This window comes from Drosophila albomicans, chromosome 2L (genome assembly GCF_009650485.2).
Source record: "Drosophila albomicans strain 15112-1751.03 chromosome 2L, ASM965048v2, whole genome shotgun sequence".
Classification (NCBI taxonomy): Eukaryota; Metazoa; Arthropoda; class Insecta; order Diptera; family Drosophilidae; genus Drosophila; species Drosophila albomicans.
The window spans coordinates 3,638,037-3,657,279 of record NC_047628.2 but is presented as its reverse complement, the minus strand read 5'-3'; the positions used below and the strand labels follow the sequence as shown (position 1 = coordinate 3,657,279).

General features: G+C 36.4%; 1 protein-coding gene across 1 annotated transcript; it reads right to left on the bottom strand.

Moving 5' to 3' along the window:
* Nucleotides 1-382: 382 nt before the first annotated feature.
* Nucleotides 383-16,877, bottom strand: LOC127565333 (cAMP-dependent protein kinase catalytic subunit 1). The gene is made up of 2 exons (XM_052003376.1): nucleotides 15,014-16,877; nucleotides 383-1,816 (listed from the first exon to the last, which is right to left on the bottom strand). Exon 1 carries the CDS (start codon nucleotides 16,369-16,371, stop codon nucleotides 15,310-15,312), a length of 1,062 nt encoding a protein of 353 aa, XP_051859336.1. The 5' UTR covers nucleotides 16,372-16,877; the 3' UTR covers nucleotides 383-1,816; nucleotides 15,014-15,309.
* Between the last annotated feature and the right edge of the window lie 2,366 nt (nucleotides 16,878-19,243).

Here is a 19,243-nt window from a genome sequence, read left to right as displayed (position 1 = left end):
TTCGCTGCTCCACATAGTAGACCCTTAAGATCTTTTAAACTTTTAGAGAAATTTGTTTGTTAACGAAATGATAAACAATAAATATATATAAATTGATCTTTACTCAAATATATATGTATATAACGTTTTTGTTTTTTGATTTTTTTTTGTTGCTTTGTTTTTTTTTTAAATTATTAAACTTAATTGGCGCTTATTTTTCCGTTCTCTCTTTTTCTTTCTCCTTTTTGCACATTTTCTTGGTATCTTTTTGTTTGTGTTTTATATAAGTGTATAATATTAAATATTTTTTGTTGTTCAATTAATGCTACGATTTTACGCTTTTTTACACACAAATTTCATTTTGTTTTTGTTTTTGTTTTTACTTGCGACTTAAATGTAAACATTTAGATTTTTTTGTTGCTGCATTTTTGCTGTTGTTTTTTTTTATAATATATATTTATACCATATATATTATGTTTTATATGTTTTGTATGCTTTGTATGTTCTCCATGTTAATATTTATTATTTATTTTAGAATTTGAGTAGTTCATGTGGTTCTTTCTGGCGCATTTTTGCACTAGATCCTGCGAGCGATACGTGGATTTGCCACGTATAACTTTCTAATATGTATGTTGTAAATATGTGTGTTTGTATGTATGTATATGTATGTTCGGTGAGTGCGCTTACTTTTAGGTGCCACTGTTGATGAGCATGTGTGTGTATGTGTGTCTATTGGATGTTGATTAACTTTCGGCTGTTTTCTCTTTATCTTTATCTTTACCTTTCATTCTTTTTGTGTGTGCTCTTCTTTTGTATTGTAGATGTTATTTGTATTTTTGTTTTTGTTTTTGTTTTTATTGTTGCACGTCGTCGCTGATTGTACAACATTTATAGTACATATGTATCCGTATGTCTAGAACGCCTACAACATCGAGAGCTAAATGTAAGCTCAGTAAGTAGCAGAGGGGCGGGAGGGGCAGGAGGCATCGGCCAGAGGGCACATAAGAATTTCAGCGATTGTTTTTTTTTCGTATTTGTTTTGTTTTGTATACTTTGGAGCGCCTTATGCAACACTAATTTGTAGTTATTATAATGCATTCCCATCAGTAAACTCGGTTTAACTAACGCACGAATCTTAACTCTTGGTTGACTTGTTTACGATATCTTCACGATGTTACGAGTACGAGACTTTGTGAAAACTTCGCCGAGAGAGAACTTTCATCATTCTCGTTTTTTTACGTTCTTTTAAACAACTTAATTTCTCTTTTTGCTTTTTTTTCTTGTTTGTTTGTTTTGTTTTGTTTTTTATTACCACACTAAGTGCGCCATCATTTTATTTGTATTTAATTTATAAATTAATAAAGCGTTTCATACTTTCACAAATATTCTTGTTCTATATCTGGTTGTTGTTGTTATTGTGTGTGATTGTTAAGGGGGTGTTTCTTGTGGTTGACTTAAAAACACTTTCATCTTGTTTCGCCATTTTACCGAAGTTCTCTTTTAGCCTTTGCATTGTTTTCTTTTGCGTTCTCCTCTGTTATTTTCTCTTTTCAGTTAAACTAAACTATGTACTTTACAACTAAATATCTGTAGTCTCGTGGTTATACTATACGCTATATGTTATGAATGATTATTTATGTGTTTTACCATAAACTGTTTTTACTTATTATTTGTTTGTTTGTTATTTTAACTGCTGATGTTTGCCATGTAGTTGGAAATTCCTCTTCTCTGTCATTCTCTCGCTCGCTGCTCACTTTGCTCCTTTATTACAAATCCCATTTTTTGATCGAAAATGCGTTCATCAGTATTGTGAGGGGAGCGTTCAAGTTCCACTACTCTGCAAAAGAGACAATTAAAAATAATCTAATTAGTTACCTGCGTAAAAAACAACAACAAATATACACGTATATTTATCTCAAAATATGCAAATATCATGGGCTAGTATATAAAACCGCTTTATATGCTTTTGATGTTTTCATTAGCTCTTAGCCTTGACTGAGAGGCCAAGTTTGTGCTCGGGCATTTCCTATTTGAGTTTTTTAACCTCAGTCTCAAGTTTTTGAGTTGCTCAAACTCAAACGAGCTCTTCACTGACCATTAAACTTGCTAGCAAACTGATACCAACTAATTTGGTGATGTGTTTGATATTGGTTTTGGCATCGAAATTAACAGAACCAGCAAACCGTTGTCATTGTTTTCCCACTCGCAATGCTTATTATTGAGCTAGGTCAAGGTCATTTGACTATTTTGGGCGATTTGATTTATCGAAAATAATTTATAAAGAACATATAGTACACAAGTAATTATATTTCATGTTTTATGGCAACTATTTGCTTTCAAAAATGATCTTTTCACATGATTCTTTTGAAGTATCAAAAGTACCTAACACATTTTATTTAAAACTTTCGTGGAAGCAGTTTTGTACTTGATATATTTCTCAAACATAAAAAAGGTATTTAAAGCGCATGATGAACCCGCATGATTCAACTAAATCAGATATTTAACGGTGAATACATGTACTATATCATAGTTGTGTGTATAAATAAACTCGTTATATTTTTTGTTCTCATTTCCCGGTGCTCAACTGGCATGTAAAAACTTTTATAGATTTTGTGCCTTATCAGTCTCGCGCACACACAAACACACACACACAAATCGAAACTTAACGCCAAGCACACCAAACAGTCTGCCAGGCAGCGCTGTCAACGTCGACGTCGACGCCGACGTCAATGGCAATGTTGATGTCGATGGCAGCGCTGCCGGTGGGCGCTTATGACGTAAGCAATGGCAGCGACAGCGACAGCGGCGGGTTATATTAAATCTTTTTTCACAAAATCATATAACAACAAAGAGGAGAGGAAAAAAACAACAGCAAGAAGATACGTTAAAAACTAAAATGACGGCAAGTTTTGTTTTTGTATTTTCAGGCGGCATTTTATGGCTGGAAACCAAAGTCGTGAGTGAACGAGCCGACTACGTAGCTGCACCCACACCAAGGCAGCAATAACAATACAATACATACATTATATGTACATATTCATATATGCATAACTATACGAAACCGAAGAAGATACATTTAACCGGGTATATTTGCAAGTGCAGCATGTTGAGCTAGCTGCTAACTCTTCGCTTCTCTTTTCTTCTCATACGAATCGGATTACATAAGATCAATTTGAACAAATGTTCGAAGCATTACCAGCTATTGTACAACTACAGATTTGAAAACAAAGCTTTCACTTGCCAAATGCTTTAACTGGCCTTGAAATGACCAAAATGCCAAAAATAAAAAGCGAAACATAAGTAATAGCATCGGAATGTGCAACAAATGAAAGGTACTTCAGATAGTAGTTTACCATAAGCTAAACAAATGGAAGGAAAGGAAATGTTTTTTTTTTAGTTTAATGATATAAACTCAGTCGTGGTCGTAGAAAGTGGAACTGAATAATATAATCATATGTTATATTTATGTGCGCACTATAAAAATCTAACAAATTGTACCTGACTAATATATAAACCTTGTGTAATGTGAGTATGCATAATCTTTACTTCATTATAGAAAGATAAATAACTTTTTACGCAATCCTAACAACCTGACAAGTAATAAGTTATCGGCTAAATTTAAATTTAAATCAATTCAAAATGATTATATAAATATGAGGTACATTATTGTATTGCTGCACGATTTTGAGAACCCACAGTTAAAGTCGATTTTAAACAAGTAAGAAAGTTACAGTCGAGTGTACTCTCGACGACGATGCTTGCTTAAATAAATATGAGTTCGAAGTGCTTTTTGACCTACAAAGAGTACTTTCCCTCTATATAATAGTATAGCTTTCTTTATCTTAACTCAAATTAGATACAGCGCCAACACATTTTAATGACACACATTGCAAAGGCCTTATCAAAAATGCCCGTAAGTAATAACTAAACAAGCAAGCTCAACTAAAACTTATACTTAAATAACTTAAGTTTCTGAGTTGCCAACAAGGTCTAAGGAGCCAAAAGCCATTCACCAAAGGTTTGTATTCTCTTTACTTAGTCCAATTTTAATGTTTCTGTATTCTTTTTTGTTAGCATAGTTCTTTATCATTTGTGCATTTTCAAAAAGGGCTCTTTACGCTCGGTCCCCCAGCTTGACCCAGCATTTCTGCATATTTCATGAGGTAGACAGAGACGGAGCCAGATAGAGAGAAAGAGAGAGAGACACATACAAATAAACTGCATTCAAAAAATGTGAAATTACCACCTGGGGAAAATCAACTCTGCTGAAGTCAGTTTAACAATTGTGTTGAAACACATTCCTTATGCACGTACTATAGATATGTTATATACATACATATATGCAAAGTCACACACTTTAAATCATATGAACACTAAGATAATGTAAATGCTTGGATTTACTAAATTTGTCGATCATACATATCAGCTGTTATGCTATAAACAATTGTTAATTGTCAGTCCTGATTACAACAAAAGTATTCTCATTGTGAAATTAAACAAGTAGGAAAGCTACAATTGAGTGTGCTCGACTGTGAGATACCCGCTACCCATTTTGAAAAAAAAAAGACAAAACCATTGTGAATTATTCCTAAAATATACCAAATAAATATACAAACATACTAAAATATACCAAAAGTTGTTTTAGGTATGTGGGTATACTATCACATTCAAACTATGCCAAAAGTTTTATTTGATATATTGATATACTATTGCTTTCAAAATATACTATAGAATACAGAATATACCAAATTGCCAATCAAAGCATCTGGCCTTAACTAACTAACAAACTTTAATTTTTTGCAATATAAAACTATTTCTTTAATAACTTCAACAAATTTCAGGAATGAATACTTTTTGAGGTCGGATATGGTTGCTTCTGCCTGTTATTAACATTTTCTGTAGGGACATAGTTATGCAGAGACTAAAATTAAAAATCATATGTGTACAGAATAATGACTCATATGACAAAAACAAAGATTTGCTTTGAGCTTAGAAAATGAATTGTATTTACTTGAGAACATAAAGCACAAAGAGTAAATATAAATATGATGTTATATGATGGTACGATGTTGCTCGTGTAATTTAATCTCAGTGATAGATGAGTACTCAACAGCGCAATGACTTCTGATCTACGATCTGGTTAAATGTGAGATTCTAATTAAAAGCATTTAGCTGCAGAGCTTGTTAACACACATACATATGTATAAGCACACTTGAGAAATGGCCAATGTTGTTTTGTTATTGTTTACGGTTATTTTATCGAAGTACAAACAGAAATGAGTTGGGCTGCGCCTAGAGCACAGACGCTGGGCAGACCAAACACTCAAAGATATGTCACAGACAGACAATCTGACAGAGAGACCGACGGACAAACGGACTGAACTACAAATAGAGAAAGAAAGAAATATTTATCGAATACTCGTCGTATACACAACACGCTGGTGTATTGAAAATAGTTTGCGAATTGCCAACAACAACTGGTCGCCTGGTTGCCTGGTCGTCATCAAATTTGTTCATTTCATTTTCATAATATTTGCGTCTGTATCTTGGGTAAATATGTATCTAGAATGTTTTCTGGCTTCTAGTGGAAGCTTGTCCACTTGCCCAGACTGTTGATTTATTAAAATGTTTTTGATTGCGTGATGCGTGCTGCGAGGGGGGGAGGCGGGGAGGAACGGAGATTGCATTCGCTTTTATAAAATTCTAGTAAATTTGTGTGCACAATTCTTGTGGTTGGCTTTGGCTAGGCAGCAACATTGCTTATATAATTTAATTTATATTCATATGATGGGCGAATATACATACTATATTAGATATATTTCAGTATCTTCTTTTTAATATTCCCGTTCAGATATTCTCTTCGAGGCGTATACGAAAAATGTTATTTATTAAATGGGCAACATGTTTGTCATTGTCTGTAGGTCAAATATGTTGCAGAGCAGTGAGAATACACGTATGAAATTTTTTCATTTACAAAATCTTGACTAAAAATTGTATGTTCTGAAGCATGTGCTCAGTAAGTGTCAGCTTATCATGTTTCCAAGATGCTAGATAAGAGACAGAATCCAAGGTTATTTCATTAGGATGCAATAAAATGAGACTGGCAAGCGGAACAGGCAAATTACCAGTTCAAGTCAAGCTATCGACGGCTGAGGTAAACCTTGATTAATTCAACAAGTAAGAAAGCTGCATTCAAGTGTGGTCGCTATTCACTTTGAATAAAAGCAAAGCAGTGCGTTATTATTCATAAAATAAACCTCAATAATACTAAAATAATCAAATGGTCTATTTGGTATATTAATGTACATCAAAATATACCAGAGAGTACAAAAACGCATAGTGAGGCGTTTTTTTTTTTTTTCATAAACACGAATTTCTTAAATTTCTACAATTTGTATCTGATCGCAACCAAGGAATACATTTCCTTTTACCTTATGGGTAGCTGGTATAATTAATTAAAAAAGCCCATGTTGAAAAATCATTCTCTAACAATGAGATTAAGCAAACAATTTAACATGTTCTAGTTTCATCAATTTTCGTTCAATTCAAAGTCTTTCGATTGTTCGCCCAATTATCGTTTATGAAAATTTGCATTCACCGAAGTGCTGATGAACGCACTTTGGCACTCTCATCTGCTCTGGCTCATTGGCTCATTGGCTGTCAAGGAGGGTGAGCTTATTGGGGCATTTAAGAGTTCAACACAGTCTTTTAATAAATGGCATCAGTGTCGGGAGTTTTGAGTTCAACAAACACCCAAAAATCTGCAATTTATTATTCACTTTTGACTTCTTTTGTTGTTCCAATCCATCTGCGTCTCTGTTGATTCTCACACTCATCGTGCATGTTAGACTCTGCTCTGCTCAGTTTGAACTCTCAACTTTTTTTTAATAAGAGAAGAAATGCGAACTGCGAACTGCGAATTTCTGGGCGTGGCGCATGACAGTATGACAATGATGACAATTATATCAAGGCGTCCAATATCGACGATTCACAGAGTGGAATACTTTCAAAGCAAAGCAAAGCAGAGTGGAAAAAAAAGTGCGACGGTGCGGCCTTCGTATCTGATGTCAATAAACTCATTCGCTTTGAAATCCAAATCAATTTTCGGACTAAGCAAAACTAGATAACATGGCAGAGAGAGAGAGAAGCAAAAGCGTAAAGAATAAGCAACAAATTGGGAGAAACAAAGCAAAAAATCGATTGTATAGCAACGTATCAATTAAAATCTGGGTGTATTTTTTTGATATTAAAATTTTCCATGACACTCAAAGACAAATGCAAATAGATAAGAATAGAAGAAGAAAGTGGCAATCGGGAAATTAACGGGAAGCGAGGACTGAATCTGAGCAAGTCCAAAGGAACCGAATAGAAAGCCTGAGAGAGACTTGTCCCCAAGTGAGAAGCGTGAATTAAAAGCAAGTTTCAATTTTTGCAACGGCATTGAAAGTTGAATTTGTTGTCGCAGTTGCTGTTGTTGTCGCTTTTGTTGTAACAAAATTAACTACGAAAGTAATTAAAGACCAAGGGCAGGTCGGGGCAAGGCAGGACAACTTGAGCCCGCAGGCTCTCTCGTCCCATTCCCCTCCCTTCCCTTCCCTGACCTGCCCTCTTCCTCACCCTCTCTGCAGCATGTAAAGGAAGTGTGGCCAGTGAGCTCGCAATATAAACTTGCGCGCGCACGGAGGCAATTAACGCTACACACACAGGCGAGGGTTGATCGAAACAATGTTATTGTGGGAACTACAGTAATCTCTATAACGTAATTTGTTTCAGTAAATCTATTTCTCAGCTTAAAACATTACTATTAGAATATCTATCTAGTATTTATTAGTTAATTTTAATTTAATTTATCAAATCAAGTATATCAAATATATTTCTATTTTCTATTCTATTTGTATAATCTCAAAAGTACGAAGACTCATCTGCTGTGCAATATGTGGATAAGATTCATTCTAATTTCATGTCCTGTTAGGTCGCGTACTATTTGAACTGCCCTCGCTAAGGCAGAGGCTGAAGCTTACACGCAACAACGCCGCTGGCGCACAATTTGTGCGCTGCAATAAAATAAAATTAAAATTTGAAACAACAGCGACAGCAACAACAACTGACAGGCAAAAGGAAGCTGTTGCTTTCCTTCTCTCCCGTCTCTCACCCACACACTATATTCTTTCTCTCTCTCTCTCTGTTACATTCACTCACAGGGTGCACTTGTGTGTGGGCAACACAGCTGAACTCATTCGCAAGCATCGTCATTCATCGCCAGCATTTCACTCTGTCTGTCCGTCCTTCGCCTGCTCGCTTTTTTTCTCACGTTGTACTCCAGTTTTCTATGTTGTTTTTTGTTCTCAATTCGCTGGTAATTATGATAAGACAGTAATTACATTTATCTGTTGCTGGCAGAGCTGGCAGTAAAAACTCAACAATGCTCAAGAGCGCGTGGGACGCGCATAACGCTGCGTATGCGTAATATACGTAAATGCAGTATTATTACGTATACGGCAAGTGTGCAAGGTAAACTCACTGAATTCTGCTAAAAACACACGCAAATGACCTTCCCCTACACTTCAGAGCTCTCTACACACACACACACACACACATAGAGAATATATATTCTCTATAGTTGCGACAATTCCACTATAGAGAAGCTTATCTTTCTATCTTCAGTGCTTACACAATCTGAGTGAGTGCGTAGTTTGATATTTATTGCAAAAAAAGATCATTTACAACAATCAATCATATGTTAGCCAGCGCTTCATTCTAACAACTCAATACGTAATAGGCAAATGTAATTAAACGGGCCAACAACAACTAACGACAACAGCAACCAAGTAAAAAAGATGAATAGAACCTAGGGAAAATAATAGCTTATGAATTACACTGTAGAACATGACTAGAAATAACACGACTTGATAATTGTAAAAAGCATTTCAAACCAATTTAGTTAAATATATTTAAATTATTCTATTTTTTAATTATTATTAACTAGCTTACGCTCTATGTAGACTTATCGACATTTCACTATGTTGCCTAGTGTAAAACACAAAAAAATAGCAGCGAACACACAAATAATTAATCAATAATTACGTCTTGCGTGTATCATTTGACTATGGCAGATGAACTGTGCGGGGGTAGAGCCCGAACAAATGACAAAAAAAAGGGGCGGGAAGGGGGCAAAATGTTCAATTAATTTGCTGGCAAGCACCTGCTTTGGCAATTCGTTGCATGCAGACACAGGCCACATGCCACTCGCCCCTCCCCACTTGGGCTACCCGTTGACTAATGTCAACGCAACAACAAATTATTATTGATTACATGTCATTTGTATTGAATCGTTTTGGAGAGTGGGGCGAGAGAGTGAAGCGGAGCTTCTGACAAATTCAATTAAGCTCACGACTCGCTGCGAACTACTAAATATAACTATAATTGTGTGTTAGCCATTACAGCTGAAGAGAGTAAGAGCGAAAGAGAAGGCAATACATCAATTCAGTTCGTTCTAACTGTCTCTGTCTCTATTTTGCGTGACGTCTCTGTTAGCAGGCCGAAATTGAATGCATTATGTAATGCACGAATGAAATAAGAATACTAAGCAAATAACAAGTCCAAGACCAGAAGGTTTTCGAGTGGGGTGCATGCTCTTAACCCATTTCACAGACACAACAAATTAAAAACATGCCAACAACCAGAATGAGCAAACAGCAAAGGAATCCAAAGAATTCGAGTAGGAATGGGAATAGGAATAATAGCCATGGTGATGACGACGACGACGACGACCAGCATTGTTTGCTAGGCTGCATAAATGAATGCAATAAATGTCTTTGTTTGTTGCCACTTCTTATCACAAGTCGCACAATTATTGCCGTTTAGCTCTATTTTGTTGATAAGCTAAAGAGGCAGCACTCGCTAACCACCATTTAACTGGCGTTCAATATAATTCAGATTACGACAACAACTTTATTTGCCATATTTGTTATTAACGCTTTTCATTCGCAAAGTTGCACAACGGCCCGAAACAGCTGATCTGCCAAAAAAAGAGTGCAGAAAGAGAAGAAAGTGACAGCAAAATGTATAATAAAAATATGCAATTTAATCGCAGTGTGTTCTTCGGGATTGCCAGAGCTTGCAATTAGGTTACATAGCAAACAGCTTTACACATGTTACAACCACGCACACATACAACGACACCTGCCCATCGAAAGCGCACATAACAAGTGCAAGAAGAAAAAAGAAAAAGGAATAAAAAAGAACTAAAGCAAATTTTCAATTTTCATTGTGTTCGCCTTTTCCATGTTCAATTCTATTTCATTTGCTCATAAATTCTGAATGAAAATTGCACGGCACTGAAAAATGTATAAAGCCAAAGTGAGAGACTACCACAGGCAGTGGGAGAGGGACAGAGACACAGCAGGCGAGCAACCAGGGCTGTGCCAGTGGTTAAGCAAGCAAGCGAGAGAGCGAGAGAGCACACGAGCAAGAGACAAATCGAGTGCGGGAGAGGCGAATGAGCAATGCAAAACGGGCAAAAAGTACGCGTTTTATCTCTTGGATACACACACATATACACACATATAGCACACACACACACTCGCATACGCACGAAACAGCGGCTACAATTTGAAAGCAAAAACGACGAAAAATACCAACAACAAAAATAATTGCAAAAACGAACAGCAAAAAAAAAATTAAAACGGGCGCAACATGGCGACGACGACGTGTGCGTTATTTAAATGATGATTTCGCTGCTGCTGTTTTTGCTACGTATTGTTGTTGTTGTTGTTGTTTATTTTCGATGTTGTTGTCTCAATTTAAACGCTTTTTTATAGCCTGCATTCACGGGGGATCCTAACAAAACTCGTTTTCATACCCAGCAAAGCTCACAGATCTTTGGCAAAATACAAAATACAATTCAAACGCAAAAATCAGCAAACAAATATCAAACCTCACGTAATTACCTATGCACATAATAAAAACATACATATGTACATACACACACACAATATATGTATGTGTGTATGCTATGCATGTGTAAAATCATTTCAATTATTCTCGCTGCGTATGGAAACGAAGCGAAAATAATCGCAAGTAACCAGCATTTGCTCAGCTTTTCATTCAGTGCATTGCTCATACGTCACGTTTCCACAGCGCGTTAAGAATTAATTATGAATGCGAATACCCTTGACAGCAAAACAAAAAAAAAAACAACAAAAAAGACAAAAATAAAAACACTGCAACTAAAACAAAAAGAATTAAATGAATATCAAGTAGAAAAAACAACAATACATACATTTAAGTGTGTCATCTACGAAGCTTTAGCGAAGCCTCTTATTAGCCGTAGACATCAGATGGAAGCGATTCATAATAAATTACAGCTAGCTAGCTAAGTAGCTGGAGCAGGTGAAATGTGCATAGCAAATTCTCAGAGAAATAGCTGTGTTTTATTTTACCACATTTCTAATTAATACACAGAAATGTGTGAATAATTAAAGATGCAACACTCATTAACCATATTCAGTTGCTGTAAACAAAGAAAATCCATCAGATATTCTTCAGCAAAAGAATAAGAATAAAGATGAATTTCTGGTACGAAATATTGAAAAGATCTTAGAGTATCAAAACGTCGTTGTTTCGATTAGCATACGTCTGCATTTGTTGCTAATAATTGTGCGCATTATTTTTGCTGTTACTGTCATTATTTTAGCTGTAGTTGATGTGAGTGTTGCTGCAGCGCGTGCGTGTTTGTCGATTTGAGGGCACTGTTACAAGGCTGCCCGGCCAACACAGTCTCAAGTCTGTCCGTCTGTCCGTCTGTCTGTCCACCATCTATCTGACTGTCTAGTTGTTTGCTTGTCTGTCTGTCTGTCCGTCCGTCTGTCTGTCTACCAGATAGCAAAGTCGCGGCGTCTCAGCGTGTTGGCAGTTGCATATCTGCTTTAGATATGTTTGGAGCACGTTGCTGCTGCTTGCATCTAAACTTGGTCTAGGTGTTTATTGGAGCGTCACAAAAGTGAGCAACGAATTTCGTACGGGTTCTAAACACGTTTCTGACTGCATTAGTATTGGTGTTGTTGACTGCCATCCAGCAGCGATGTGAACTTTAGGCAGCTCGCTCAGCTCAAGGCGCAGCCAACAACAACAACAGCAAACAACTGTGTGCAGAGTGACGACCCAATTTCCTCACCAAACTAATCAGACAATTTCGCCCACTTTAGCAACGTCGTACAAATTTAGTTTAGATAATTGAAATATATATATATTATTTTAATGATCTGTTTCCACAGCAGCAAAAAATCAGTTTTTATCAGTTTTTTTCAATATATTTGAAATGTTGTATTTGTCTCCTGTAAAAACTCAAAAGAAAAAGACTCGATTTTTTCACATTCGTGAGATATGTGAAAATATCGGACACAAACGTAAAAATGTTGGACCAATTTTCTGTAAATGTTTTCAGTGATATCGATATTCTATCGAGGTAAAATCAAAACGGAGTTTATCATAGCGCAAATGGGTAATAAAAATTGCACTACTGATTTTTAAAATCCATTCAATTTGCATCAATTAATTAATCCGTTAAACTTTGGTTACATCCTGAGCAGCTATTTTGCATCAGAGCGTCCACACTAAAAATTTACCGTTGCCCATTTTAAAATTTTGAAATGACGTTGTCCTTGGAAATGGCAAAACGGTAATCGATGAAATGTGAAAAAACTGAGTGGCTGTGGAAACAGGGCATAAGACTTCTTTTGACGCTTGCGACTCACAGAAATGCCTTCAATATCGAGTTAAGAACCTAAAGCCATAACTTAGTCATATCGCTGACAAAACCATCGAGCTTTGTAAATAATAAAGTAACTGTTGCCAGTATTAGGAACTAGTACCCATGACTATCATTATAATTGAAGAAGTCTCAAAAACAAATGATTGATGGCTTCGTTTCTGTTTACATTCTATTTCTTTCTATTCTTTTTTCGATCCATTTGTCGAGCCAAATTGAAGCCAAGCATTAATTAGTGCCAATAAAAAAGAACTGTGCAAGAAAAGTGTCACAAGACACACAAAACAATTTGACAGTCACAAAAAAATGCTTGGGCTGAAAGGTCAGTCAAGGTCATGGCCGGGGATTAGGAGGAATGCAACAAATTTATGAAAACAATATTTTCTCTCTTTTTGGAAGGTCAGCATAGAAGCTTAGTTCGTGTAGTCTTGTGCCTAAGAACAACCCACGCCTCAATTTGTAAATTTATATAATTAAAAAATGTTTACGATTTTTTCTTTCGCTTCTACATATTTTTTTGTAGGCTTTATGCGGCTGTTACACGCAGCGAACGTTTATAATTTATTAGAATATTTATTGTGAACGTCTTGGTTTTGATGAAAATAATAAAAACTATGCACAAAGAACAATGCTTTCGCTAATGTCGCAAGAACACGCAAAGTTGACTGAAACAAATGAGAATGCATTAACCGACTCGACTAGAAGATACCCTGTATAGTTAAAACATTAATTATACAATTATTTTTTTATTTTTTTATTTATTTTTCTTTTTTTTTTGTTCTACAATGAGGATATAATTTCTTTATTCTTCAGTGCGCTTCACTTTTTAGATTACAGGGTATCACATATTTTACACCAACACAGCACACGCATAAAATAATTTATTTATATTTGTTTACGTTTTTTATTTGGTTTGCTGGGCTTGACATTATTTATGCCTCGAAGAGCCCCTAAATATATATATTTAAAGTATATAGAAATAAACACAGACACATTTCCAAGGTAACCAAATGGGTCAAGTGTAAATATATACATATATCTTCCATTCGAGACTATCGACAGCAAAGTGGATTTGGTTAAACGCAAAGTTCAATGCGAAACGAAAAATGTGGGCGTGTTTTATATTGAAACTTCGATTGAGGAATAGCATTTGAATCTGCTAAGGAAATTCCAGGCACGCAATTCGCAAAAGTTGTAAAAAAGAAAAACAAGAAGGAAAGCAAATATACTTTCTACTTAGAATAAAACGGAAATGTTTTATCCATGATAAGATGTTCAAATATAACCGAATAAATTCAGCTTTATTCGACATGTTTAAATCCAAAACTACTCTTATATTGTATTATAAGCTCGTTTCTATTTAACTTCATTCGATGCTTTTGCTTTACTTAACTTTATCATTAGACAATGTGAACTAAATTGATTTCAAGAGTAGATAACGTTGTTTCCTGTCCAGAATTTATGTTTTATCTATCACGTTTCGTTCGTGTTCTTCACTGTCCATTCCCAGACTATTTTTTTCTCTGTGATTTGTGACACATCTTTCTTTTTTTTTGGTTGTATTGAAGTTAAATCCAACTCTGACAACCTTCAGTGGTCTTTCCCCGGTAACTATGAGTATTCAGTTCATTTGGATTTCAAGTTAGACCATTGTAAGAATGCTTACTATGAATTATTTGAATAAAAAACAAACATATGCTGAGCATGTGAGGCCAAGAAGCAGGCTGGCACAATGTTTCGAAACGTTCGTTCGCTTAGAGAATGGCCAGAAAATACCGAGAAATTCAAGTCATTCGTTAACAGCTGCAACGAGTCAAACTAATTAAAAGAATGACTGAACGGCACGCGTCAGTCGCGGGTAGAAGGAAGAGGAGGACGAGGAGAGACAGAGTGCTGATGAAAGGGGAATGAGAGGGGATGAACAAACAAACTGTTTCACTTGATGAACTGACTGGGGCTGCTTTGTTTAATCAACTCCAATGCTTTATCTAAATAAACAATAATCAATCTTCCAACTGCTGATCAAGCAGAATGAAAGCAAAGCAAAGCAAAGCAAAAATAATAATAATAACTGGCATTACTTTCGTTATGCTTTTGCCTTATCAACTAAACATAATTCAACACTTATTATGACTGCGTTAAGTTACTCCATGTAATGAAAACTGCTTTTACAATTACTACCAAAAGCATCGCCTACTCTTTTAAAGATGTTTTAAAATTCGATAAAACGTTTATCGAGAATGCATTAGTTATCAAAATACTTACAGTTGTGCTATTTGTTATTTGTCGGGTATGAGAAATCCCAATTTGGTATCAGATGATGACAAGTTTGTATGGTAAGTATTTGCCCAACTAGACGCAAGTAGATGTAATAGTTTCAGTTATAGTTGTAGTTGTAGCTGTAGTTTTAGTTGCAGTTGTAGTTGCATTTGCAGTTGCAGTTGCATTTGCATTTGCAGCAGTTGTAGTACTAATAGTATATAGTAGTAGACATATAGACGAGACGACAACAACGACGATGGTAACGAAGGTGACGAGAATGCGACCAATATGTGCATCTTCTAGAATTCAGCAAACTCCTTGGCGCACTTTTCGGTGCTGGAAATTCGCAGGGCCTCCTCCTCGTAATCATCGAAATTGCTTGTGTCGCCGGGACCTTTACACCGCGGTATGAACGGCGCTTCGATTTTCTTTTGGAAGATCGCAATCCAGTCCGTGGAGGCGAACCATTTCTGGTTCTTAATATCATTGACGCCCGCTTTCAGATTGCCATAGCGTTTGGTCAGATCCACTTGCAACAGATTGCGCAACAGATCCTTTAGATCGGACCCAAAGTGCGATGGGAAGCGCACCTTACCGGAAACGATTTTCTCATAGATCTGTATCGGTTGATCCGCAAAGAATGGCGGATATCCGGCTGCCATTTCATAGACCAAAACACCCAACGCCCACCAGTCGACTGCCTTGTTATAGCCCTTGGACAGGATGATCTCGGGTGCCAAGTATTCGGGGGTGCCGCATAGCGTCCAGGTGCGACCCTTGACACGTTTGGCAAAGCCAAAATCGGTGACCTTCAGATAGCCCTGCGAGTCAATCAACAGATTCTCCGGCTTCAGATCGCGATAGATGAGGTCCAGATAATGCAGATACTCAAAGGCCAGCACAATTTGTGCCGCATAGAAGCGGGAATGGGGCTCCGAGAAGCGTCCGACTTTGCGCAGATGCGAGAACATCTCGCCGCCCGGAACATACTCGAGCACCATGTAGAGATTGGAGTTGTCCTTGAAGTGGTAACGCAACGAGACGAGAAATGGAAACTGTATGGCCTGCAGGATGCGTTTCTCATTAAGCGTATGCTCGACCTGCTTCAGCTTGACCACCTTCTGCTTGTCCAGTATCTTCATGGCATAATAGTCTTTTGTTGGCTTGTGTTGCACGATCATCACACGGCCAAAGGAGCCGGTGCCCAGCGTCTTGATCCTCTCAAAGTCATCGAGAGCAGCGGTATTGGTTGGATTGCGACGCCACTTGTCCTCGAACTCCTCCTTGGCCTGTTCGAGGAACTCCTTGACCGTTTCGGCGGCATCCACCTTCTTGTTGGATGTGGTCGCGTTGTTGCCCATTTTCGAGATGGTGCCCGTCAACGACGACAAACGAAACGTGGCGCTGGCTGAGACTTGAGCTTGGGGCGAGCTGCTGTTGCTGCTGTTTCCTGCCTGCTCCTGCTCAGAATCCTTTTTGCTGGTTGCCTCGCCGGCTGCGGAACTCGCTCCAGCGGATGCTCCTGCTGCTGTTGATGAGGATGTGGATGAGGATGCTACTCCAGTTGCTGATGCTGCTGTTGCAGTTGATGCTGCAGTTGCTGTCGTATTGGTCGGCGGTGTTATTTTGTGGCTAGCGGCGGCTGCTTCCTGCTGTCCTCCCCCTGCACCACCGCCTTCCTCCTCGTTGCTGTGCTGCTGCTGTAGCTTGCCCTCTGATCCACTGCCGCTGCCGCTTCCCGTTCCTGAACTATGATGGGATTTTTTCTTTTTTAGAAATTGTAAAATGGATTTAGCTATTTTGCCGAGTTTATGGACAACGATGTAAAGAAAATTGTAGCAATTGCTTTTGCAGCAAAGCGCAACTATTCACTTCTTCTGCTTCCTGTGTTTGTTTCTTGGTTTTGTTTTTGCTTTTGTAAGCTTGAATTTTAGCTGGCGTTTTTTTGCGTTTGCTTTAGCTTTTGCTGTAGCTTGTTGGATTAGTGGAAGCTGCTTTGGCTTTTGCTTTGTTGTTGCAGTTTTATATTTTTAATTTTTTTTGTATTTCTTTTTCAACACTTTGCGGCTTAAACTAGTTTTTTTTTACACTTTAAGCTTAAACTATCATTTGGTTTAACACTTTAATTATTTTGTATTTATTATTCGCTTTTTGTTGTTATTTTCATTTGTTTTTTTTTTGCTGCAAAGACAAAAGGTGTAGGGGAAAGAAGAGAGAAAATAACAAAAATTAGCATGACATTTTTGACATTTCTATTTTATTATTAATATTAGCACAAGATTTAAATAATTCGCATAGCGTTGCCATACAGTTTTCATTTTATTTCGTTGCAAATTCAATTTGCCGTTTTGCTTTTATGTCTTTTTGTTTTTTTATTTTAATTGCTTTTTGTCTTTGCTATGTGCTGGCACTTTTCTATTTATTTTTGCTTTCAAGAATTTTGTCTTTGCATCGATTAAATCCAAACTATGCATGATAATAATTAAACGCAATAAATAAAGCAATTTACATTAATTAACACGACGTAAAATCAAAAGCAAAACGCGTTTAGGAAAAAAAAAAAAAAAAAAAACAAAACAAAAAAATATCAACTAAAAAAACAAAAAATACAAAACGGGCGATGATCGTGTCAAGTGTCAAAACAGCTGATGGCTGTCGTAGCATAGTGCGTTCTCGCTCCCACTCGCTGATAGTTGCTTCAGCTGCCAGCAGCTAGCTTGTTGAGAACTTTTTTCTGCCCTAAACTCGAGCGCTGCTAAAGCGTTAAATTAATTATTAAATTTTTCGTGCGTTTGCGTTTTACTTTTGTGTACACATTCACTGCGTTTTGCTTTTGTCTTATTTGCTTTTGCACTTGTGTTTTTTTCGCAATTGCTTTGCACCCATTTACTTTACTTATATACGCACGTATACATATAAGAGCAGTTGCTGTGGGAGTGTGTGCGTGTGTATGTGTACATGTGCCTGTGTGTATCTGTGGCTGTGTGTGTGCGTTTCTGGTTGAACTTTTTTTACTCTCTGCTTTTGGTATACACTTCTCTATACATTTTGCTGTCTGCTTTGCTTTGTCATTTGTGTTTTCAGCTGCTCTCAATGCATTATTTTCGATTTGTGTTAATTTCAATTAAGTTAATTGTAATTTTACTCGCAGCATTTTCCGCAAATTTTTTTATGCCTAGCATTTACATTTACACATGTACATATGTATTAAAAAAGTTAAAGCACTTGACACACGCATACATACACGCACACACACAGATTGAATAATCGATTTTACTGCCACCACACACTCAAAATTGCTTTGAATTATTGGTAAAATTTACCTTTTTCATCTAATTCTATGTTTCTAGTAATTGTAAACACATCTAGAAATTTTTTTTATTTTTTGCATAAATTTTTTCAGATTTTTTGCACTTTATATTTGTTGCTTAATTTTAAAATACCCGCATTAACCGCCGAAAAACCGACCACACGCGTCAACAGCAAGATATACAATAACAGTTTTGAGTAACAGCTGTTAATTTCAACAAACGCTGTTAACAAGTGCTGTTCTCAACAGTTGCAAGGAAAGCAATCAAAAATGAGAGTGTGACAGAGTGAGAGCAATGTATGGTATAGGTACATGTTGCGCTGTTAAACTGTTGTCTTTGTGTATTCGATATTATTGATAACATATTTATCGAGTGTGCAAATTATAAAAATCCTTATGATTTATAATTTTTTCCTTAATTTGAGGTGCATATTTATAAGATATTTATTTATTTATTTATTTCATTATTACATTTAATTTTAAATTCAATGTTTTACAGAGGTCCAATTTGTAATCATTCAAATGTGAGTTAAATTAATTGTGATTACATTTGTCTTGAAGCACTAAAAGTAATTTAATTAAAAATAGTTTATTTATAATTTGATTGTGTTTTGTGTGTACACTCTTTAAGAATATTTAATTTTTATCGAACATTTCAATTATTACTACACAGTGTGTCAGATTTCTACAGTTCAGTATTTTATAACTATTAATATTCTGGATTTTGCCGCAAATTGCAAAGAGCTCACAAATTCAATACAAATTTTGTACAAGAAAAATGCAAAAAAGCTTTATTTTAACTTTTAAATAACTTACTAACATGGAAAATGTTTGTCGCGTCTGCAGTAGCAGAGCAGTCACACTTGTCGACATCTACGCACAACAGGAGCAGGCTAACGAACAACTTTGCCTAGCGGAAATCC